This window comes from Cervus elaphus, chromosome 25 (genome assembly GCF_910594005.1).
Source record: "Cervus elaphus chromosome 25, mCerEla1.1, whole genome shotgun sequence".
Classification (NCBI taxonomy): domain Eukaryota; kingdom Metazoa; phylum Chordata; class Mammalia; order Artiodactyla; family Cervidae; genus Cervus; species Cervus elaphus.
The window spans coordinates 33721683-33746344 of NC_057839.1; the positions used below are offsets into that span (position 1 = coordinate 33721683).

General features: G+C 42.1%; 1 protein-coding gene across 3 annotated transcripts in view; it reads left to right on the forward strand.

Annotated features, from left to right (window-relative positions):
- The window catches only part of CCL28 (C-C motif chemokine ligand 28), a 32787-nt gene extending 13611 nt beyond the window's left edge, over positions 1-19176 (forward strand). The window contains exons 3-5 of one of the 3 annotated variants that reach the window (XR_006337866.1): positions 2261-2458; positions 11770-11858; positions 18468-19176. Coding sequence is in view for 2 of the 3 variants with exons in the window: in XM_043887829.1 (XP_043743764.1) it covers positions 2261-2453 (193 nt within the window). In the remaining variant the exon portion in view is untranslated. Of the gene's footprint in view, positions 1-2260; positions 2983-11769; positions 11859-18467 lie in introns of those variants that run through there. The other 2 variants (XM_043887829.1, XM_043887828.1) reach the window with 2 other exon arrangements.
- Positions 19177-24662: the final 5486 nt, after the last annotated feature.

Genomic DNA, 24662 nt, shown 5'->3' on the forward strand with positions numbered 1-24662 from the left:
TCACACCCTTTACACAATCACTGTAATAGCTGATGTCTGAGACAGCAGCCTGCTTGTTTAAAATTTGTCTACAGTGACTTCACTAAAGAGTTTCTAGCTCTTTCTACACATAAACAAAACACAAAGGTGTATATCTTGGGAAGAGGGCTGAGTTTTCTTGAATCACATAGACGTCATCTGTTAGGAAGAAAATTTAGAATTATTGAATAAAGTTGTTTGGGAGGCTTGAGTATTTTTTCAAAAATGGTTGTTGAAAGGCTATTGTACTTAGAGAAATGGGCAAAGAAATAAAGTTTAGGGATCAATTATAGTTATAATCTATGCAGGGCCTTCCTTCAAAATCCACTGGACTGTCACTAGCTACTCTTATGTGTAAAAAAAGAAAAATCGAGAGATCAGCCTCGTGGTTTCCTAGCATCAATCTCTTCACCTAGAAATTCACAACTGAGGGGCTCAGTGCCCACCAGAATATTATGGAATTGGAGGAGGGCAGGGAGTGTGAAAAAGGCTACCCCCTTATCCTGGTGGAGACACGTGTGATACAAGTATAGGTTTAAGCAATCTTTAAATTTAAGGGTTTTAAAACACCAGCACATCTTGGGTCTGAGCACTATGTTTTGGCAGCTGATTTTTCTGCTTGTATTACATTGAGGGTTTGAGGCCCCACTGAGCATGCCTTTGAAATCCTACATGGCAGGTGTTGCTGTGTTCCTGTGCTTCCCTCCTGCCTGGATCCTCTGTCTGCATTCCCCATCCAGGTCTCTCCTGTAGCCCCAGGGCCAGTGCCCCTGCCTGGGGCCTTTCACTCCCCAAGCAATGCTGGCATTGAGTCCTAGTTCTCTCCCTTGCAGCCGACGGGCTTATCTGGCCGTCAGTGGGGTCCTTCTCCCCTGAGTGTCTGCTGGGATTCTTGCTGACACCACAGGGTAAGGAGAGAATTTAGTCCTTTGGAAAGGGTAGGAACTTCAGCTCTTTCTTTGTTGTTTTGTTTGTTCTCCATGTTAGTGCTATAGCCAAGTTTTCTCCTGTAATAGCTTAAGGCAAGCCAATGGGCCACAGGGAGAATTAGCTTTTCTTTTGAAGACCTCTCAATCTAATACACTTAGAGATGTTATTAAGATGCCTCCTATTAAGATGCCTCACTTCTTTTAAGTTAATAATCCCACATGCTGGCTTTATTATGCTCAAGTGTATTCAAGCCTTTCCCAACTTTTCATCCCATTTCAGAAGTCCCCACATTAGCTGATGTTTCCTCTTGGGTCATCTGGAGAAACAGCAGCCTACTTTCTATCCCCACTTGGTTTTTTTCCCAAAGAGAAGGGTGAAGGGTTTCCATTTATCCAGATACAGAAATATTGTATATGTATAACCAGCAGGATTTGTAACAGTTAATAAGAGCTGGATGGCATCTGATGGGGAATTAAAAGTCATGTCTATTGTAACAAGAAATTCTTAGGGTTACCAGAAATTGTGAATGGTGTTCTAGGATTCTCCTATGCCAGTGTCAACATTTCATATAGAAAAATGAAAACGAGAACAAATTCTGAGACATGGTACAAATATATATTATAGAAAGATTGTTTTGTTGAAACACAACCAGATTGTCCTTATTTTGAACATTTTTCACCTCATATCTACAAGTAATTATTGAATTCCTGCTGTGAACAAGGCCTTTTCAAGATACTTCCAGACTATTCTCCCTTCGAGGAGCATAACACCACAGAAAAAGAAGAGAGTCTGAAACAACTACTCAGATAAAAGATGGCAAAAACTAAGTGCCAGAAGACAGGTAACTGAGGGTCACAGAGATTGAAAGAAAAAAAGAGGCTTTTAGCTGAGAGGATCTAGAAAAACCTCATGGAGGAGGATGTGTTTAAGGTGGGCAATGAGGAAGTCATTGGTTTTTTTTGTTGAGTGCTTGGAGTCAGGACAGAGAATTGTTTTCACATGGTTTCTCTCCCTCCATCTCTCCCTTCTTTCACTGCCCTCCTCTTCTTTCCCCCTCCTCCTACCTCTCCCCATCTCCCTTTTCCTCCTCCTCCTCCAATTCCTCCTGCTGCTCCTTTTAATATTTTCTTTGGATGTCCGAGGGACCACAGGCAGCGCTGTACTAAAGATTCATCCTTGTGGTCCTCAGCTTTAGGATTCAGTCTGTGTCCAGACATACACCGTCCCCAAGTGGGAACTGCCTACAAGTTCACTAAGTTGTTACTTACTTGTCCCGTCTATCAGTGATTTTTTTTTCTTCCCTTCTTGCCAGCCTTCATGTCAAGCGCAGAAGAGTCTGTGTCAGCCCGCACAATCACGTTATTAAGCAGTGGATGAAAGAACAAGCAGCCAAGAAAGAGACTAAAGGCAACATTTGCCATAAGAAGAGACACCATGGGAGGAGGAACAGTCAAGGGGCGCGTCAGGAAAGACAGGAAACACATGGCCATAAAACGCCTTATTAGAGAAGGTACAGATGAAGCTACACAGATGAGTCCTGAGGGAACTTGGCCGTGGCTGGTTATAAAAGTATCATGCGAATGTTCCTTATTGGGAGCAAACAGGGCAAAACAAAATATATTTTTCAAGGGGATAATTATACAGATGCAAACATCGCCAATAATATACTCAACTGAAAAAATGAAGTGAAAAGAGAATACTTACCTTCACATAATATTTGAGGAGCAGCATACAGATCTAATTTCTCCAACTTTTTTACTAGGACGTTTTCCAAATCTGCAAAGAAGTTGAAAGAGTGGTACTGCGAACATCTGCATGCCTTTACCTAGATTAATCGTTCTTAATATTCTGCCATATTTGTTGTTTTCTCTCTTCTCTCCTTGTACATGTATATATAAAGCATTATATATACAAAGTTACAAATTTTTTCCTGAACCATTTTGAAAACAAGTTACAAACATCATGACACGTCACTCCTAAATTTTTTTTAGTGTTTCAACTTGACATCCGTCAAGAACAAAGATATTTTCTATAGAATCATGCCATCAGCTTTATACCTAAAAAGGCGGCAGTTTAATCATCTATATGATATAATATATATGTTCATATTCTATAATCATATATATGTTCATATTCTAATATATGAATGTATATATGAAATATAAACATATATATTCGACCCAGGGATTGAACCCAGGTCTCCTGCATTGCAGACAGATTCTTTACCATCTTGGGAAGGTCCCCTGGAGGAGGCCATGGCAATCCACTCCAGTATTCTTGCCTGGAGAATCCCATGGACAGAGAAGCCTGGCGGGTTACAGTCCATGGGGTCGCAAAGACACTACTGAGTAACTAACAACTTTACTTTTCAGGATCACATTCAGATTTAGCATTTTTGGTAAGAATTCTTCCTATGTGAATTTGTATATTTCCTAGTGCACTATTTAGAGTTTGTGAACAGTGAAGTTCATTTTTTACACAGAAGACTTTGGATTGACAAATTCTGACACTTAAAAAAAAAAAAAAGCCTGGTTTGCTCTGGGAGCCACCTGCCTCCTACAGTCAATTGTTGGAGCAGACTTGTCAGGGGTCCAGAGATGGGTCCTGTGTGAAATGATTTCACAGTTTCCTAAACAAGGAGCCTACATCCTTTCATTCCTAACACACCTTTACCACGCCTTGTGGGTCGATCCCCAAGGTTCTGCTAATCCTTTGGCTTCCTTGCTCACAGAGGCTGTAGAATAAGAGGTAGTTTTCGTCAACAGCCACCAGATGGCAGGAGCAGAGCGTGCACTCAGCCAAGCATCAGAAGTCTGGCTCTCCTCTGGGCCACCCCCAGGCAGTGGCGGTGCCAGGATGACCCAGAGGTGCTGAACCTGATATAAGCTAAAGCTATCACCAAACGACAGTCGGTCTAATGTTCCTCATGAACACTAATTTAGCATCAGTGAGCTTTGTATTGGTATTTCTAATTTTTTTAATTTTTTTTTCATTTATCTTTATTAGTTGGAGGCTAATTACTTTACAATATTGTAGTGGTTTTTGTCATATATTGACATGAATCAGCCATGGATTTACATGTATTCCCCATCCCGATCCCCCCTCCAACCTCCCTCTCTACCCGATCCCGGTATTTCTAATTTTTGAATGAAGAAATCAGAGGCTTATGGGGTAAAATGACCTCCCCAAGGGCACATGGTAAGTGGCAGGGACAAGCCTTGCGCCCACGTCTCCAGGTCTCCTGTTCTCCCATCACCCCAGCAGTGGGCCCCAGAAGCTGTGCGCCTACCTGGAGGTGCAGAGGAGGACTGCAGGTAAAGATCTGTGCCTCTGGTGCTCCAAAAGGGCCAGGGATGCCTGCGGACAGTTTTACCTGGGTCTAGAATGAAGAACGTTGCTCCTGGCCTTGGTGACCCTGATCCTGGCAAAAACCGTCTTCATAAATTAGAAAGTGCCCCAACCCGATTTTATTGAGTTAAGCACAATGAAGGAGATTTTATTGAGTTAAGGCAGTGAAGGAAATTGCACACTGTTCATGGCCTTTGTTTTGCAAAATCTCCCTCACTAGTGTCTTCTTTCCAACTTAAAGACAGATTTTGTCCAAAAATACAGGCTTTTCCCCCACTCAATTCCATCATGCTTTTTAATACGATAAAATGGGTAATCCTGAGGAAAATGATTCCTAAATAGCTTAGTCTGTTCCACTTGCTTTAATAAAATACCACAGACTGAGGGACTTATAGTCAGCAGACATTTACTTCTCACAGTTCTGGGGGTGGGGAAGTCCAGGATGGTGGTGAGGCAGATTCAGTGTCTGGGTGTGGGGGCTGTCTTCGGAGCTGAAGACTGCTGACTACCCCGTCTCTGTGTCCTCACGTGGTGGAGAAGACCGGAGGCCCTCTGGACCCTCTGTTACAGGGCAGGAATCCCAAAGACACCACCCACTAATACCATCCACTTTGGGGATTAAGATTTCAACATACGAGATTTTTTTAGTTTAAGTTGCTCAGTCGTGTCCGACTCTTTGTGACCCCATGGACTGTAGCCCGCCAGGATCCTCGGTCCATGGGATTCTCCAAGCAGGAATACTGGACTGGGTTGCCATTCCCTTCTCCAGGGGATCTTCCCAACCCAAGGATCGAACCCAAGTCGGGGGACACAAAGATTCAGACTGTAACACTAAATACTCTTTTTTGATCTCATAGTCCTATCATCCAAGTGTCTTCAAGTTTCAGGTTCTAAAAACTTAAAAAACTCACATTAAATTTGTAATGTAAATATAATATTAATTAATGTATTGTAAATTAAAAATTAAATAATGTAATGTAATTACATTAAATCTCAGTTCAGTTCAGTCTCTCAGTCGTGTCTAACTTGTTGTGACCCCATGGACTACAGCATGACAGTCTTCCCTGTCCATCACCAACTCCTGAAGTTTACTCAAACTCATGTCCATTGAGTTGGTAATGCCATCCAACCATCTCATCCTCTGTTGTCCTCTTTTCCTCCTGCCCTCAATCTTTCCCAACATCAGGGTGTTTTCAAATGAGTCAGTTTTTCACATCAGGTGGCCAAAGTATTGGAGTTTCAGCTTTAGCATCAGTCCTTCCAATGAATATTCAGAATTGATTTCCTTTTGGATTGACTGGTTTGATCTCTTTGCAGTCCAAGGGACTCTCAAGAGTCTTCTCCAACACCATAGTTCAAAAGCATCAATTCTTTGGCGCTCAGCTTTCTTTATAGTCCAACTCTCACATCCATACATGACTACTGGAAAAACCATAGCTTTGACTAGATGGACCTTTGTTGGCAAAGTAATGTCTCTGCTTTTTAATATGCTGTCTAGGTTACATTAAATTTAAAATAATAAAATAATAACTTGAGAGTAACTTAAAAGTCAATTAATTGATCTAATTAATTAATCATAACATAGGGAATAATACTATTAATAAATAATGAACAACATTAATGAAAAGCTAAAATGAAAACATTGGCGTCTAATCCTCTCAACAAACTTGAACTATTTTCAGTTTTGTTTTCCTTCCAGTCCAGATCCAGAATTCTACATACTTTTTTGTAGCTATTAGGACAGTAAGTTTTATGCTATATTTTAGAATTTTTATTTTACTGCAATGCAAATAAATGAAACTTTCTATAAGGGAGAACAGCTTCTTAAAGAAATTCCATTTGACAGGGTATCATATGTGCTTATTTAAACATTACTGTGTCACCAATACTGCACTATGAGTAGATCACCTAGGTTAACCCTCTAAGGTTTTTTTAGATTACATTTTTATTAAAGCAATGCAAGTGTGTAGTAAAAAATAAAAAAAGTGCAGCAGAAATTTATCATGAACAATAACATCCTCTTTCTCTGTCCTCTCTCTTCCCAGACCTGCTTCTTTGATGCGACTTCTTTTAAACTTTTTAAGTTTTGTTCTTCTGGTGGTGTGTGGGAAGAAAACCTTTTCTTCCACCTTCTTATTTTTCCCAACTGTGTCTGAAAATTCAACTGACAAACACAGATTAATGGGAGAAAAGCCTATACCTTTATTTAATATACATTTTGTGTGACATGAGAACCTTCAAAAGGAAATAAAAACCCAAAAAAGCAAACCTGAGTAGTTTTATGCCGAGTTTGATGGCGAATGGGTAGTCATTCATCGGAATAAATGTGATAGATCAAAGAACATGAAGGCAGTGTGGCCAGCTTGGGGAAAGTTAGCAAGACCTGTTTGTTGAGAGTGAGTGAAGTCGCTCAGTCGCGTCTGACTCTTTGTGACTCCATGGACTGTAGCCTACCAGGCTCCTCTGTCCATGGGTCTTTCCAGACAAGGGTACTGGAGTGAGTTGTCATTTCCTTCTCCAGGGGATCTTCCCAACCCAGGGGTCGAACCAGGGTCTCCCGCATTTCAGGCAGACCAGACGCTTTACTGTCTGAGCCACCAGGAAGACCTGTTTGTTAGGATTCTTCTTTATGTCCCTTTATCTTCAGAGATAAGGCTGCTCATCTCCTGCACATATAGGAAGAATACCTGTCACCTGAAGGTTTTATGACCTGTTTCAGGGAGGAAAGATGGGGGAAGGTCAGAAAGATCTTCATGCCTCTGCTGTTTTCTTGAACTCCTTCAGCTTAAAATATTTAATATATAAGGTGCCGTGTTTTGGGGTAGTGTGTTCTGAACCCCATCAGTGGTTACCTCCATAATTTCAAATGAAAACTTAAAATATTACTTATTTATCAATTTTAGGCAATTTCTATTGTCTCCTCATTGCATCCTATTTCCCTTTCTTTCTCCCTCCTCATCTTGATAGTTTTATCACTGTTATTTTTCTTTATCTTTATAATTTGAATAGTATACCCACCTTCCTTCATTAGTCCATTAATTCTAGAATTTCAGTCTCCTCTTTATGTAAAATGTAAATACCCCATTCTCCTTTTTTTCCTTCTATCCTTTTATTTTGTGTCATATCACCTATATTTTTACATTTAATGTAACTATAATTCTGTACTAAAATAATAATCATTTTTCATGCTTTAAGAGTCTCTCAACTCTAGCACTACTGACATCTTTGGCTGCTAATTCTTTACTATGGTGACTCTCCCATACTTTATAGGTGAATTAGCAGCATCTCTGACCTCTATCCACTACATGACATTCAAAGCTGTCTCCAGATATTGCCAAACATGTTCTAGGAGAGGGGAGTAAATTTACTCTCAACCCCAGTTGGGAATCACTAGCCTAGAATCTAAGATAGGTTCTAAAATTGAAAACTCTGTAGCTGGAAATTTTCTAAAATGACCCCTATAATTCCCTGCCCTGGTATACATATACCTTCCAAACACTAATCTAGGTGTTGCACTTTTTTTTTTTTTTTTTTCATTTATTTCCACCAGTTGGAGGCCAATCACTCCACAATACCACAGTGGGTCTTGTCATACATTGACATGAATCAGCCATGGATTTACATGTATTCCCCATCCCGATCCCCCCTCCCACCTCCCTCTCTACCCAATCCCTCTGGGTCTTCCCAGTGCACCAGGCCCGAGCACTTAAGGTAACAAATCAGTTGACTGTAAAATAGGGAGATTATCTGGTGGGAATGACTTAATCACAGGAGCCCTATAAGACTGAGTCTATAGGTCAGAGACAGAGTAGTCAGTTTCAAAACATGAGAAGGATTCAATATGCCACGATTGGCTTTAAGGACAGGAGAAAGGCCAAGTCCCAAGGAATGTGGGCGGCCTGCAGTTACTAAAAGAGGGCCCCAGCTGACAGATAGCAAAGAAATAGAGGCCTCAGTCCTGTAACTATAGAAACTTCCCTTGTGATTCAGATGGTAAAGAATCCTCCTGCAATGCAGGAGATCCGGGTTCAATCCCAGGGTCGAGAAGATCCTCTGGAGAAGAAAATGGCAACCCATTCCAGAATCCCTGCCTGGGAAATCCCATGGAGAGGAGCCTTGCTGATCCCATGTGACAGTCCATGGGGTTACAAGAGTTGGACATGACTTGGTGACTAAACCATCACCACCACCACCTACAAGGAGCCTCATTCAGCCGGGAATAAGAATGAGCTTGCAGCAGATTCTCCCACAGAGCCTCCAGAGGGAATGCAATCCAGTCAGTATCTTGATTTCAGCCTTCTGCTACCCTAAGCAGAGAACCCAGTCACACCACCCGTTTGGACTTCTGGCTTACAGATTCTGAGCTACTAAATGGGTGTGGTTTAAGTGGGCTTCCCTGGTAATACAGCTGGTAAAGAATCCGCCTGCAATGCAGGAGACCCCGGTTCAATTCCTGGGTTGGAAGACCCCCTGGAGAAGGGATAGTCTACCCCCTCCAGTATTCTTGCTTGGAGAATCCCATGAACAGAGGAGCCCGGCAGGCTACAGTCTGTAGTGTCGCAAAGAGTCTGACACGACTGAGCTACTTTCACTTCACTTCTTTTAAGTGGTTAAGTTCATAGAACTTTTTTAATGCAACAGTAAGAAGCTAGCACAACCAATGAGTGGCTCTTTTACCCTCCTGACTACATAAGTATTGTTCGCTTGCCAGGTCAAGTTGTGTGCTAGAGTTTAATATCCTTCTCAAAAAATGAACCCTGCATAATTCCCTATTCAGACAACTTGAGCCTGATAAAACACAACTACTTTCTCCATTATTTGTGTGCTTTAGATATTTGACTTCTTTCTCAGGTTTGGCCAGGCCTCCCTGTGAGCCCTGGATTTTTACACTATCCATGGACAAATAGAACTGTGACACATTTCATAATTTATATAACCGATCTGGTGCTCTTTTAACAATTGTAGCAATTTTCTTCTTTTTTTATTTTTGTAAAATCAGGTGTTCCCTGTAGTAAACGTAAGAGAATTCCAAGTTCATCCTATTCTCTCCCCAATACTATGACTATGCTCTTTTAATTCACTGACAGATAATTGGATCACTTAACATATTGTAGTCTATCCATCTTGTTGCTATGCTCCTTTTGCAAAAACTACCGAAACAATAAACATCCCCTTCCTTCATCCAGAGCTTAGCACATAGTAGGCACTCAATAAATATGTACTAAAAAAAAAAAATATGTAGGCAACTGACCACTTGTTTGGCCAATTACTGTGAAAATAAGACACCACGAGAGGCCTGCATTCCTGTAATGACCAGCCTCTACTGAAGAGTGAGAGGGATACTAAGGGTTAAATGCTGCAGGGTCCTGGCCTGGGACCTGACAATAACTAAACCCAGTGTTACTGGGCTCCATTGTTTTCAAGATTTTCTACATCTCAGAATGTTTGTCTTTTACCTCTTCTCTAGCTCTGACATCAGCCTGCCCATAAAATGAACTTTATCTCCATTTCTGTTTACCTTTCTCCCAGGTCATAATTTTCTGTATCAGTGAATTACAGAACCTTCTCTGCAGAAGGAAATAGGGCAGAAGAAATGGCTTCTGACAGGTTGACTTTGCTGAACCCAGACCACACTGAAGGCAAATTGTATAATCACCAAGAAAAGCTAGGTTTAGGAGGAAGTGGGGGTCTTGGGAATTATAAGAGGTGAAGAAAAGAGGTGACTTCCTATTTGAGTCTCAGCTTTCAGAGTTACCCTGGACTCACCAAAATGGCTAAAATTAAAAAGAAGATGCTAAATGTTGGGACTCATGTGTGCTGGTGGGGATGTAAATTAATAACATCACTTTGGAAAACTGTCTAGTAATATCTACTAAAGCTAGATACCTACCCTATGACCCAGAAATTCTATGCTTAAGCAATATCCAGTTAAATAAACATGTTCACCAAAGCACATACATAAGAATATTCACAGCAACAAATGAGAACTAAGTGCTCATCCACAGTAGAATGAATAGATTTAAAATGTTACATTCATTAATGGAGAAGATGTGGAGAAAAAGGAACCCCCTACACTGTTGTTGAAAATGTAAATTGGTGCAGCCATTGTGGAAAACAGAACGGAGGTCCTTAAAAAATTAAAAGAGAGAAGGAAATGGCAACCCACTCCAGTATTCTTGCCTGGAAAATTCCATAGATAGAGGAGTCTGACTGGCCACAGTCCATGGGTTTGCAAGAGCTGGACATGACTCAGCGATTAAACAACAGTGGAGGTTCCTTTAGAAATTAAAATAAAAATTAAAAATCCCAAGAGTTACCATATGATCTAGCAATGGGCTTCCAAGGTAGTGGTAAAGAATCCGCCTGCCAATGGAGGAGATGCAGGAGATGCCGGTTTGATCTCTGGGGTGGGAAGCTCCCCTGGAGGAAGAACTGGCAACCCACTCCAGTATTCTTCCCTGGAAGATTCCGTGGATAGAGAGACACACTTCCCAGACAGAGTGTAGGCCATCTCAGAACACCCTTGTTTGAGCCTGTTGAGAGAGTCTGAAGCACAAGACCAAGCTCAGCTGTATATGGATTACTGACCCACAGATACTGTAAGATAATAGAGGTGTGTTGTGTCAAAACATAAATTCTGAGGCAATTGGTTATGCAGCAGTAGATAATGAATATAAAAGAGATAATGTAATCAGAGAAAATGGTAACAAATCCTAAAGTATTTTGTAAATGTTTATTTATTCTTTTACTTATTTGGTTGCATTCTGGGTCTTAGTTGCAGCACGCAGGATCTTTAATTGCAGCTTTTGGATTCTCAGATGCAGCATGTGGGATCTAGTTCTCTGACCAGGGATCAAACCCAGGCCCCCTGCATTGGGAGCATGGGATCTTAGCCACTGGACCACCAGGGAAGTCTCATGCTTCTTCTTTTTTGTTTTTTCTTTAATTTTTGACTGCACCCCGCTGCATGTGGCACTTTAGTTCCTCAACCAGGGATCAAACCTGGACTGACAGGGAAGTCCAACAAATTCTACAATTAAAGAACACACACTGAGGATTGGGAATCAGGTGAGGTAGCTTCTTTTAAACGCTTTAGTAGAAAATATGGTCGAGAGCTACAGTGAGAGCTATTGATATAAAAGGCCGAGAGAAACTGAGGAAAAGGGAACTGCTTAACTTCAAACACAGGTATTCCAAGCCTGGCAAAAACCTCAGTGACAGGATATCCGAAGCCAAATGGAGTGAAGATTAATGCAATATTTAGATTTGAAAAACTGCTATTATCTTGAAATGTCAGGAAAGACACTGAGGAATAAGAGGAATTGTTTCTTATTTAATAATTTGAGAAGATCTCATTTCTGACTATATAAAAGCCAAATACTCGAATCAAGTATCTTTTATTGACATTGACATGGCGTCATACATCTGAACATAAAAATCCCAATAATTACTTGATTATTTTTTTTTTATCAGACTCAGCCTAAATTCTGCTGATTTAGGATTCTGATCAAGAAGCCGTATCCATGGCAGTTCCCCATGAAGTTCAAAGCTCAAACCAGAGGGTAAAATGTTTTTTTAAAAAATACACTTACAAGAAAGAAAGGTCTAATGGGGAGGAGGATAATAGTTAGTAAACACAATAATAATAGTAATTAGTATAGGAATTCATTTGAGTGGCGTGAGAACCAGTTATCTGAAGAAAGCTTCTAGACAAGACCATTTTGATCAACCACGAAATGCCATGAGACCAGTTCACAGAATTTTGACTTCGAGCCTTTAAATAGTTGTTTTGTTGTTGTTTGTTGTTTGGTTTAGGCTGCACTGCACAGCATGTGGGATCTTAACTTCTCTACCAGGGATCGAACCCACATCCCCTGCATTGTAAGCACTGGATGTCTTAACCACTGGATGACCAGGGAAGTTCTTGAATGGCTGTATTTAGTTCACAGGAGTAAATGTGCCCATTTTCTCCCCTCCTCCAACCCCAAATTATAAATATCTTCCATCCAAAATAGAACATTCCCCTTAGCTAAGAGTTACAGTAAACAGGCTGTTTAGGAATCATTGTTAGCTGACATTCTGGTTCAGATGCTGAAACAAAAGTAGTCCAAACTAGACAGAAGTTTGTTTCTCTCTCCTCGCATAGCACTCCAGGTGTAAAAACAGCCTTCAGTCCGAGGCTGAAGTGGTGGCTCCATGGTGTCATTTGCCTTGTTTCTCTGTGGTCCTCTCGTCCACAGGGGAGCCTGTCCATAGTTCACCACCATGAGTTGGGGCCACCCCCAGGCTGCAGTAATTTTGCTAGGTCTGTCATAAGAAAGTAGTATAAACGGGATGACCTAAATAACAGGAATTTATTTTCTCACTGTTCTGGAGGTTAGAAGTCCGAAATCAAGGTGTCAGTATTCTTGGGTCTTTCTGGGGTCTGTGAGGGCAGGGAGCAGCTCCTGGCAACCTCCTCGGCTTGCAGATGGTCCTTGTCTCCCCATGTCTTTTCCCATCATCTTTTCTCTGCATGTGCCTGTTTCTGTACCCAAATTTCCTGTTTGTAAGGATACCAGTTATATTGCATGAGGGCCCACCCCAGTGACCTTAATTAATTACAACAACCCTATTTCTAAATAAGGTCACATTCTTGAGTACTGAGGAGGAGGGGCTAGGACTTTAACACAAGAATGTGGCAGTGGGGAGGACAATCAACCCAGAAGAGTGAGGAGGAGTGAGGTGGGAGTGAGGCAGGAGATGCTCTTTTCTTTTAAGGGCATGACCTAGAAGTTAAGTACCATACTCTCTGGAATCCATTGCTGGGAGTTCACGACACAAACACCCAACTTCAAAAAAAAAGGAAGGGCTTCCCTGGTGGCTCAGTGGTGAAGACTCCACTTGCCAATGCAAGAGACACAGGTTTGATCCCTGATCTGGGAAGAAGCCCCATGCTGTGGAGCAACAAAGCCTGTGCCCCACAACCGCTGAGCCTGTACTCCAGAACCTGGGAGCCACAACTACTGAGCCTCCGTGACCTTCAGCCTGCGCTCCACAACAAGAGAAGCCACCGCAATGAGAAGCCTGTGTTCCACAATTAGAGAGTAGCCCCCGCTCACCTCAGCTAGAGAAAAGCCTGCATTCTCAACAAAGACCCAGAACAGCCAAAAATAAATACAATTATTTTTTTAAAAAGAAAAAGGACATACATTCCTTGCTGGTGGTCACATGCCCCACTAAAACTCCTATTAGAGGAAGAATGGGAAGATGGATGTTAGGGTGACCAGTAGCTTTAGACACATTATAGTTTGCAAAAATCTTAGGCAGCAGAGAGCTAACTTATGCCTCCAAACTGCACTGGTAATTAGTCTTATTTTCAATATTACCTATTGTACCAGAAATGTTGTTATATTTAGTTCTCACAATAACTCTGAAAATTTGATTTTTTTCCCCCATGTATTTCAAAAGAGGAGATCCAGGCTCAAAGAGACTAAGCAACTTCCCCAAAGCTGAACCTATTAAATGCTGAAGCCGGGAATCTAGCTGAGGATTCTGTCTAGTGCTGACGCCTGATGTATTTCACCACACCCACCGTATCCCGAACCCTGGCCAGCAGATCTCAGCATGCCAGCCTCACTGATAACTGTTCAACTTCAGCTCATTTCAGCCTCAGTTCTGAATGGGGACTTAAAGATTTGTATGGAAGACATCAGAAATGCCCATTTCTAAACTTTATAGGTTAACAAAGTGATGGGCAACCAAAATTTCATATAGAGAACACAATGCCATAAATACATATATATGTATTGTGTGTGTGTGTGTGTATATATATATACATATATATATAAAACACCCTACACAATACACGGCACATGCACACACGTGCGTGTGGACACACACACACGGACACACACACACTTTGCTTTTGTGGAAAACTACTACTGAGACAGGAAGCGGGCAGGGCACAACCTTTAGAGGAATGACAGCTGTTGAGGATAGGACATAAACTGGTTAAACCAACTAGGTCCAAGATAGTGATGAATTGACTTTCACTAGACTTTGAGCCTCAGCATATGCCCATCGTAACATCTAAAGAGCATACCCACAAGGTGCTGTGACAGCTCCAAGGTTGACCATAAAAGGCCAAAAAGTGGGCTGGGCCCAGTTCTCAGAAATCCCCACCCCCTTCCCCAAAAATAGCTTGAATACTCCTCCAATTCATTAGCCTATGAAATTATCCAGCCCTATTAAAACTGACAACCCTTTCCTTGGAGTCTCTCGCCTTCTGAGATGGCCCACACCCTGTCTGTGGAGTGTGTATCTCCCTGAATAAACCTTTCTCTTTACCATGGCTCAACCTTGAGTTCTTTCCTGCATGAAATCCAGAACCCACACTTGGCAGCCGTCCCAGGGACTCACCTCAGACGTGGGACATAAGCCTCCTCTTGTGCCCACTTTCTTTTTTGCAATATCATCCTTTCTTTCTTGACTCCTCACTTCTGCCCACAGGGCATCACTTTGGTCAGTTGTTGCTTGAGTTAAAAAATAATCAAATATGATCTCTTAGATATGGAACCTAAAAAATCTCCAAAATTTGTAGAAACAGAGAGCAAATTGCTGGTTGCCAGAGGCAGAAGCGGAGAAGGCAGTGGTACCCCACTCCAGAAAATCCCATGGAAGGAGGAGCCTGGTAGGCTGCAGTCCATGGGGTTGCTATGAGTCAGACATGACTGAGCGACTTCACTTTCACTTTTCAAGAAGGAAATGGCTACCGACTCCAGTGTTCTTGCTTGGAGAATCCCAGGGACAGCGGAGCCTGGTGGGCTGTCGTCTATGGGGTTGCACAGAGTCAGACACGACTGAAGCGATTTAGCAGCAGCAGCAGCAGCAGAGGCAGAAGAGGGGCAGTGCGCAAAATGGGTGAAGGTGATCAAAAGCTAGCTACAAGCTTCCAATTATAAGATAAGTAAGTCCTGAGGATGTAATATATAGCATGGTGACTATAGCGAACAATACTTTATTGTCTATTTGAAATTTGCTGAGAAAGTATATCCTGAAAGTTCTCCTCACAAGAAAAAAGAGATTGTAACTATGTGTGATGATGCTTGTTAATCATTTACAGTATATATGTGGGTCAAACTGTCGTCTCTGTACACCTAAAACTAATATAACACTTTTTGTTGATTATATCTTAGTAAAAAAAAAAAACAAACCCACAATTCTTATTAAAAAATGAAGCCTATAAGTAAGAATTCTCTGGAGATGAGCAAAGAAACTTTCCTCTCTCCCCCTCTCCCCAAAGATGAAGACAGATAAAACAATGCTGTTATGGTTTCAGTGATTTTAGCCCGTTTCTTTTTAGGCAGACAGAAAGTCACCTTGGGATAATGATATGCTAGTCTCAGTGGTTCTGCAGAGGGTTTCCTGAGTGGCTTTCATTTGCTGCATGAATGTAAGATCAGTGGGCGTAGGCAAAGATCACAATAAGGGCTCTCACTCCCCTTTATTGGGCTTCCCAGATGGCGCTAGTGGTAAAGAACCTGCCTGCCAATGCAGGAGACATAAAAGACACAGGTTCGATTCCTGGGTGGGGAAGATTCCCTGGAGGAGGGCCCTGCAACCAACTCCAGTATTCTTGCCTGGAGAATCCCATGGACAGAGGAATCTGGTGGGTTATAGTACATGGGGTCGCACAGAATTGGACATGACTGAAGGGACTTAGCAGGCACACACTTTATGGCTTAGCAGCAGTTTCTTCCACTGATCAATGTAAAATTCTGGGGAATGAGTATACAATTTGCAGAAGGAGACCAGAGGAAACCTACACTCTAATAAATGCTGGAATGAGAGTTAATGTCAAAGTAATTTCTCAAGGTCTGCTGGCAGACGTATCACCAGTTGCCACTGAGGGAACCTCATCTGAGCCACAGGATTCTTCTCATCTGATGACTCAGGCTTGATACCAAGGGCTCCATGTTTGGGTGCAAAGTATATCCTTTTTACCTCAGTGTGTAGTTGACAATCAAAGCTCTCAGGGCCTGGCCACTTTGGCATAGTATCTGAGCCCATGTGTGACCCAGGAGAGCCGCAACTATGGAGTAAAACACAGAGCATCTCCCTACTCTGGTCTGTGGTTTGGTTCAGTAAGGCTGTCATCCTCTGGACCACAGTATTGAGAAAGTCTCATGAGAATGGAAGCCAGGTCTAGTGTGTTCCCAGTTATGTCCTTGGTGTCCGGTGCAGCGACTGGTATATAGCAGATGCTTGGTGAGTAGCTGAGCATAAAATATACTAATAAAGGACCCAGAATCCATTGACAACACCCTAGCAGCCACACCAATTATAGATGCTAGTCTCTCTACCTGGTGTTTGGAAAGCAGGCGTGCCTTGTTTGAATTGAATTCTTAGATTATTCAAATAGAAGAGATAGAGTGGCCTTGAGAAGGAATAAAGGTAAATTGATTTGCAATCAGTTGATTGGAAGCATAAAAGAAATGTAACTGTATTTACATTCCAATTCAGTGGAGCAAGTTTTGCTGGCTGCATAAGATATTATTTCAGATATCTAAATCTTGTAGATCACAGGTGACCAATTGAAAGGTTCTGATTCCCCAAAAGGACAGGTCTGAACAAGGTTTATTTCAACAGGGTGCAACCTATCATATTAAATAAATGAGACAAGTAGGGAGGAGGACATAACCTTTAAAAGAATGACTTAAAAAAAATAAATAAAAGAATGACTTAGCCCAAGGACACAACATCAACTCGTTAGGATGAACTAGATCCAGGATGGTGGACAAGTTGACTTCCACTAGATCTTGAACCTCATATATCCTCACTGTAACACCTCAACATGCCATGACCATGTTCTGAGGCCACCGTAAAAGGCCAAAACGTGGGTGGGGCCCAATTCCCAGAAATTCCCATCCCTTCTCCAAAGTACAAAGTGAAAAGTGTTAGTCGCTCAGTGGTGTCTGACTCTTTGTGACGCCATGGACTGTAGCCCACCAGTCTCCTCTTCCAAAGGATTCTCCAGGCAAGAATACTGGAGTGGGTAGCCATTCCCTTCTCCAGGGGATCTTTCTGACCCAAGGGCTGAACCTGGGTCTCCCGCATTGCAGGCAGATTCTTTACCATCTGAGCCACCTTAGCCAGAATAATCCTCTTGCTGGAATAATTGTCCCACCTATAAGCCTATGAAATTACCTAGAGCTATAAAAACTGACAACCCCCTACCCTGGGGTCTCTCGCCTTCTGAGATGGTGCACACTCTGTCTATGGAGTGCATATCTCCCAGAATAAGCCTTCTTTCTCTTTACTATGGCTCAGTCTTGAATTCTTTCCTGCATGAAGCCAAGAACCCACACTTGGTGGCAGTCCCAGGGACTCACCTGAGACCTGGGACATAACCATCCTGTGTAGCCACACTCTCTTTCCTGCAACATAAACACATCAATTTTTGTTGTTGTTATTGTTAGAAACAGCTCCATGATCCAAAATGGGCTCAAGTTACTTTCCAGGGGTTAAAGTGGAAACTTGACATTTCTAGTTCCCCAAACCAAATCTCAAAATCAGGCCAATTTCCCCATCTTTCAGACTGAGAAATCAGAGATATTGAAGGTAGAGCAGATATTATATGTTTTTTGGAGCTAGTATACTCATGATGAGAGCTATGTAAATAATTCAAATAGATATTAGTTTTAATAATCATACATGAGTTTTGTGGTGTTAGTAATTGCTATTTTAAAAACATACAAAACTTGGAAACTATATGTGAATCTGTTATTTTATAAATCAAATATTCCCCCAAATGTCATTATTCAATTTTATTTTTATAAATTGAACTGTACTTTAAAGGAAGTAGGACAGTTTTGTTTTTTTTTTTAATTTGGCTGTGCCGTGTCTTAGCTGCAGCATGTGGGATCTTCTGTCTTTGTTGTGTCATGCAGGATATACTTGTTGCAGCATGCAAGCTCTTAGTTGCAGTATGTGGGATCTAGTTTCCTGACCAGAGGTCAAACCTGGGTCCTTTGCATTGGGAGTGCCATGTCCTAGCCACAGGACCACCAGGGAAGTCCCCAGGACAGTTTTTTACCTAAAGAAACTTCTACAGAAAAACTTGGGCAAAATGAATATAATTTTTTAAAAAGCTAATGCTGACATTTGTTTTTGCTTGTTTGTTTGTGTAGAATTATGTAGTAGAAAAAGCACTGGGTTGTTTTGGTCAGACATGCCTGAATAGTCACTGAAGGACTGATGCTGAAGCTGAAGCTCCAATACGTTGGCCACCTGATGTGAAGAGATGATTCATTGGCAAAGACCCTGATGATGGGGAAGGTTGAAAGCATGAGGAGAAGGGGATGACAGTGGATGAGATGGTTGGATGGACTGACTCAATGGACACGAGTTTGAGCAAAGTCCAGGAGATAGCGAAGGACAGAGAAGTCTGGCTTGTTGCAGTAAATGGGGTTGCAAATAATCAGACATGACTTAGTGACTGAATAACAACACAGAATGTTGGTTTGTTTATTTACAAATGGACATGGTAAAACCAGCCTCTAAAGATTGCTGTTGTGGAGTCACAGAAGGCGATGTGATAACAGAAGAATAATCTATCTCTGAGAAGGATTGTGTGCTGTGAGAAATTCTAAGCCACCACGGCTGCCTTAGAAGATGGAGAGGACCACCATCCATGAAAGTGAGCAGCCTCTAGAAGCTGGAAAGGCAAGAAAGGAAATGTTTCTCTGGTGCTTCCAGAAGGAATGCAGACCTGCAGACACCTGGAATTTTGCCTAGTGAGACTGACTTCAGACTTCGGTTTGATAATAAATTTATGTTAATAGAAGTCATTTAAAAAATTGGTGTGAGGGTTTAATGTAAAGCACTGTGCTGGCTACATAAGAGGTACTCAGGAACTATTTGTTCATTTCTTTTTTAAAATTAATTAATTAAAGAATTTGGCTGCATCTGGTCTTAGTTGCAGCATGCGGGACCTTTCTGGGATCTTTTGTTATGGTACGCGTGTTCCCCAATTGCAGCTTATGGGCTTTGTTGACTCGAGGCATGTGAGATCTTAGTTCCCTCAGCAGGGTGTTGAACCCATGTTCCCTGCATTACAAGGCAGATTCTTAACCACTGAACCACCAGGGAAGCCCCTATTTGTTGTTTTTTGAGAAGACAGCATTTTGGTTTAAGTGAGAAAAATCTTTGAGGGTGAAGGCATTCTCTCCAACTTGACTTTCACTTTCTGACTCCTAGCACTTGAGCATTATAACCTGACCTCAATCATGTCGTGAAGAATTGCGGGAAGATCTGTCAGGTGCAGGCTTCCCCGGTGGCTCAGTGGTAAACAATCCACCTGCCAAGCAGGAGACTTGGGTTCGATCCCTGGGTGGGGAAGATCCCCTGGAGGAGGGCATGGTAACCCACTCCAGTATTCTTGCCTGGAGAATCCCATGGACAGAGGAGCCTGGTGGGTTGCAGTCCATAGGGTTGCAAAGAGTCAGATACGACTTAGCGACTAATCAACAGTTTTGTGCTTTAGAAAAAATAACTAAAGGAAGAACAATGTCTTCACAAGGCCTGAGTGGTGAGGTGGGAGCTGTTACTAATAGAACAGAGAGTGTCTGTGCCCCTTAGGGCAGCAACTTCACATGCGACATTGTGGCTGAGGCAGCAACAAGGCAGCAGAAACAAGGTCAGAGCAAAAGTGCACAAATCGCCTGCCCCTGAGCACAGGTGAGCAACACCTTTGGGCTCTGAGGGTCACACTGAAGACAGGTCAAATATGACTATCTTGTTCGTGGGATTACAAAATATTCTAATTGGGCGTCAAAATAATGTGTCCCGGTCTTTTAGTCACATGCATTATTTGTTTTACACCAAGGAAATAGCTTCTGTTTCATTTATTTCAATTGGACTGGGGAGAAATCCCAGTCCAGGAAAGGATATCCAGGAAAGGATAAAGTATAGTTGTCTCCTGGTATCCTTTTGCCTGGGAGTGGGACTGGTGGGGGGACGGTGGATTGGGTCCAAGACTCCTATGAGTACCAAAATTCATGGATTCTCAAGTCCTTTATATAAAATGCTGTAATATTTGCATATGACCTACGCACATCCTCCCATAGACATTAAATACTACATAGATTCCCTATACTACGATGTAAATGTTATTAAATAGTTGCCAGTGTATGGCAAATTCAAGTTGTGCTCTTTAAACTTTCTGGAATTATTTTTCCAAATATTTCTGATCCTCAAAATATTAGTTGAATCCTCAGGTACAGAAACTATGGAGACAAATGGCCAACTCTAGCTGGAGCTCTATGAGATAAGGACAAGATTTGGGGATGTTCACAGTGTTCTTGTCTTTGTTTTTGGTTTCCATCTGCTTCCACTTGCCACCGAGACTACTTCCTCCAGGCCATAGACCGAGGTCAGTGACTGTGAGTCTTAACCCCTTTCCTGTGTCCACAGAAGGGGTGGGGTGGGAGAAGCGGTGCCAGAACTGGAGTCCACTTGGATCATCCATGGAATGCTGAATTGCTGGCCCCAATTCTGACTCTTCCCTGCAGACATGACCTTTGCCTGGTGATGCGGCAGCTCATCTTGCAAAAGCAGAGTGTGTTCCCTTCCCCTTGACCTTGGACATGATTCCATGATTTACCTTGGCAGGTTAGCAAATGTGTTACAACAGAAGCTTAAAAAGTGCTTTGAGGGCGGGGCTAGCCCTCTGTCACTGAAGAGGAATCCTCCACTCTGGATAGCATTTCCCTCAATTCTAGGTCCCAGGCCAAAAACACATACAGAAGAGATATGAGCTGGCCAGACCCAGAGTTGAGCAGTGCTGTTCTGCTGAACCCAGCCTGAATCAGTTAATCCTTGACTAACACTCAGACATTTGAGCAAATAGATGATCGCTGTTTGGGATGATTTCATATCAGTGCTAGTTGATCTATGCAGCATTGTTATCGTTCAGTCCCTCGGTCATGTCCGACTTGTGACCCCATGGACTGCAGCACACCAGGCTTCCCTGTCCTTCCCTGTCTCCCAGAGTTTGCTCAGATTCACGTTTTGTGATGCCATCCAACCATCTCATCCTCTGTCACCACCTTCTCCTCCTGCCTTCAATCTTTCCCAGCATCAGGGTCTTTTCCAGTGAGTCAGCCCTTTATATCAAAATGACCAAAAGATTGGAACTTCAGCTTCAGCATCAGTCCCTCCAATGAATATTCAGGGTTGATTTCCTTTAGGACTGACTGATTTGATCTCATATTTCCGTGGAAAGGAGGTAGAGAGCAAGGGGTACTGTTTTCATGGGAATTCATAGGAATATATCACAGGGAAAAGGCTGCTACATCAAGGAATGGAGTAGAAGAAACTTTGTGATGGGGTTAGAGTGACAAAGAGGCTATGAGAATAACAAGATTAATCTGGTGGATAAGAGAAAATAAAACCAGAGGAGTATTATTATGAAACCAAACCTGGATCTGCTCACCAGCAGAACAGTAGAATGGATCTCAGGTGGCCTTGGCATGTAGCGAGTTGAAACAGAGATTCAGGTTGGGTTGTGGTGGTTAGCACACCAGATCCTAGCCTCTATACCAGTGGTCAGTGACAAGGCCCTGGCGCTCCAGCTTTGCAGAAAAGAATTCCCACAAAGACTGAAAGGAATGAAACAAATAAAGTGCTTATTAGGATGGAAAAGAGTATGGTACGTGTGGAAAGACACATGGATGGACTCAGAGAGTCTGCACTCTGGTGGCAGTTTTAAACACTTACATGGGGCATTTCTTCTGGGTTTTCTCTGGTCAATCATTCTTATTTGTCTGGTTCAGAGTCCATATGTGGTATATCAGAGGATCCTTCCATGTATGGCCACACTTCTCTTAGCCAAGATGAATCCTACTGAGGAGGCCTAAGGGTGGTTATCATCACTTAGCATCATTCCCCTTTTGACCTACAAGGAGCTTTTCTGCACATGTGTAGTTGGAATGATCTCCTGACTTCAAGAATGAGAAATATGTTGAGATATTTAAAAAATGAGAAATATCTAATGATGCTTTCAAATTGTGGTGGTGGAGAAAACTCTTGAGACCCTTGGACTACAAGGAGACCAAGCCAGTCAATCCTAAAAGAAATCAACCCTGAAATATTCATTGAAAGGACGGTTGCTGAAGCTGAAGCTCCAATACTTTGGCGACCTGATGAGAAGAGCCAACTCATTGGAAAAAACCCTGATGTTGGAAAAGATTGAGGAGGAGGAGAAGGAGTAGGAGGAGAAGAGGTTGACAGAAGATGAGATGATTAGATAGTATCACTGACTCAATGGACATGAATTTGAGCAAACTCTGGGAGATAGTGGAGGACAGAGGAGGCCAGCATACTATAGTCCATAGGGTCGGAAGGAGTCGGACGTGACTTAGTGATTGAACAACAACACAACAATCTTCTATCTGGGTCAGACACAGCCTCTTCCCTAGATCATCTTGCTATTTTCATCTTTGAGTATCAGTCCACAGAGAATGAACTCCAACTATTTGCCCTGGGGCTCATCTATCTCCTGCCTCAACTTCATGGTCAGAGAAGGTAATGGCAACCCACTCTAGTACTCTTACCTGGAGAACCCCAGGGACCGCGGAACCTGGTGGACTGCTGTCTATGGGGTTGCACAGAGTCGGACACAACTGAGCGACTTAGCAGCAGCAGCAGCAACTGCAAGGTGGAGAAACTTGACAAACATGAGCCAGGTGATCAAGGTCAACGTCAACAGTGAGAAGTCATGGAGAATTCTCTGCTGGTCAGGTCTCTGTGCTTCCACTGTAAGGGGCACAGATTTAATTTCTGGTCAGGGGACTAAGATCCCACATGACGTGTCAAAATAAAAACAATAAACATTGGTGAGTCATGTTGATAGTAGGTAACCTTGATATGATCTGATGAGAATAGCACCTTGATCTCTGGTCTTCTTCCAAAATATCCCATAACCCTAGTCTAACCTTGGGAAAAAACATCAGACAAGTCCCAGTTGAGGAACATTCTACAAAATAATTGACCAGCATTCTCAAACCTATCAAAAACAGGGAAAGTCTGAGGAGTAAGGGAACTGAATGAAGGTGGTCAAAAGGTACAAACTCCTAGTTTTAAGATATATAAGTTTTGAGGATGAAATGCACAACATGGTGACTCTAGTTAAAGGTGCTGTTTTATATATTAGAAATTTGCAAGGAGAGTAAATCCAAAAAATTCTCATGATGAGAAAAAAACCACTTATCTTCTTTTTTGGTGTCTGTACGAGATGATGGATGTTAACTAACTTACTGTGATAATCATTTCATAATAAGTATACATATGTATATGTAAGTCAAGTCATTATACTGTACACCTTAAACTATCCAATGCTACATCTCAATTATATCTCAATAAAAGCGAAAGAAAAAAAAATACCCAAGGGCTTCCGCAGTGGCTCGGTGGCAAAGAATCGGCCTGTGAATGCAGGAGACATGGGTTTGATCCCTGATCTGGGAAGATCGCACGTGCTGAGGAGCAGCTAGGCCCATGAACCACAGCCACTGAGCCCATGTTCTGGAGCCCGGGAGCCACAACTACTGAAGCCAGGGCACCCTAGAGCCCTGTGGTCTGCAGCAAAAGAAGCTAGAGCATGAGAAACAGACAGTATCCCCTGCTTGTCGAAACTAAAGAAAAGCCTGAGCAGCAACAAAGACCCAACATAGACATAAATAAACAAAATTTTTAAAAATTCTTGAAAGCAAAGCAACAACAACAAAGCTATAACGGGGAAAGTCTGAGAAATGGTCACAGCCCAAACTGTCACAGCCACTTAATATAATGTGGTGTCCTGGTTAGGATCAAAAACAGAAAAGGATCATTAGATAAAGGCTAAAGAATATAAATTAATTAATGATAATGTATTGATATTGGTTCATTAGTTGTGATAAATGTATCATATGTAGGACATTAACAAGAGGGAAATCTGAATGTGGAGTACAGGGGAGCTTTTTTGTATAACGTTTGCAACTTTTCAATAAATGTAAAATTAATCTAAAAAATGTATTTTAAAAATTAGAAAAGTAGATAGTCTGAACCAAATTATCACTTTCTCCAAAAGGCTCTTTAGCTTTGGTTTCGCTTATTCATATCTCTTCCTTCTCGTTCCTCAAGTCCTGGAAATTCTAGTTCACCTGCCTGTCTTTGAAATGGTGCCCTTAATTTCTCTTCTCTCCCTGCATTTGTTCCCATGTCACCTGCTGTCATCCTAGCACCTCTGACCCAGTTTCTAGCTCCCAGATTGGTGGGTGTGAGTGGCATGATGCCCCAGGCTGGATAAGACATGGCAGGTCAAGACTGTCAATTTACTGTCATATCAA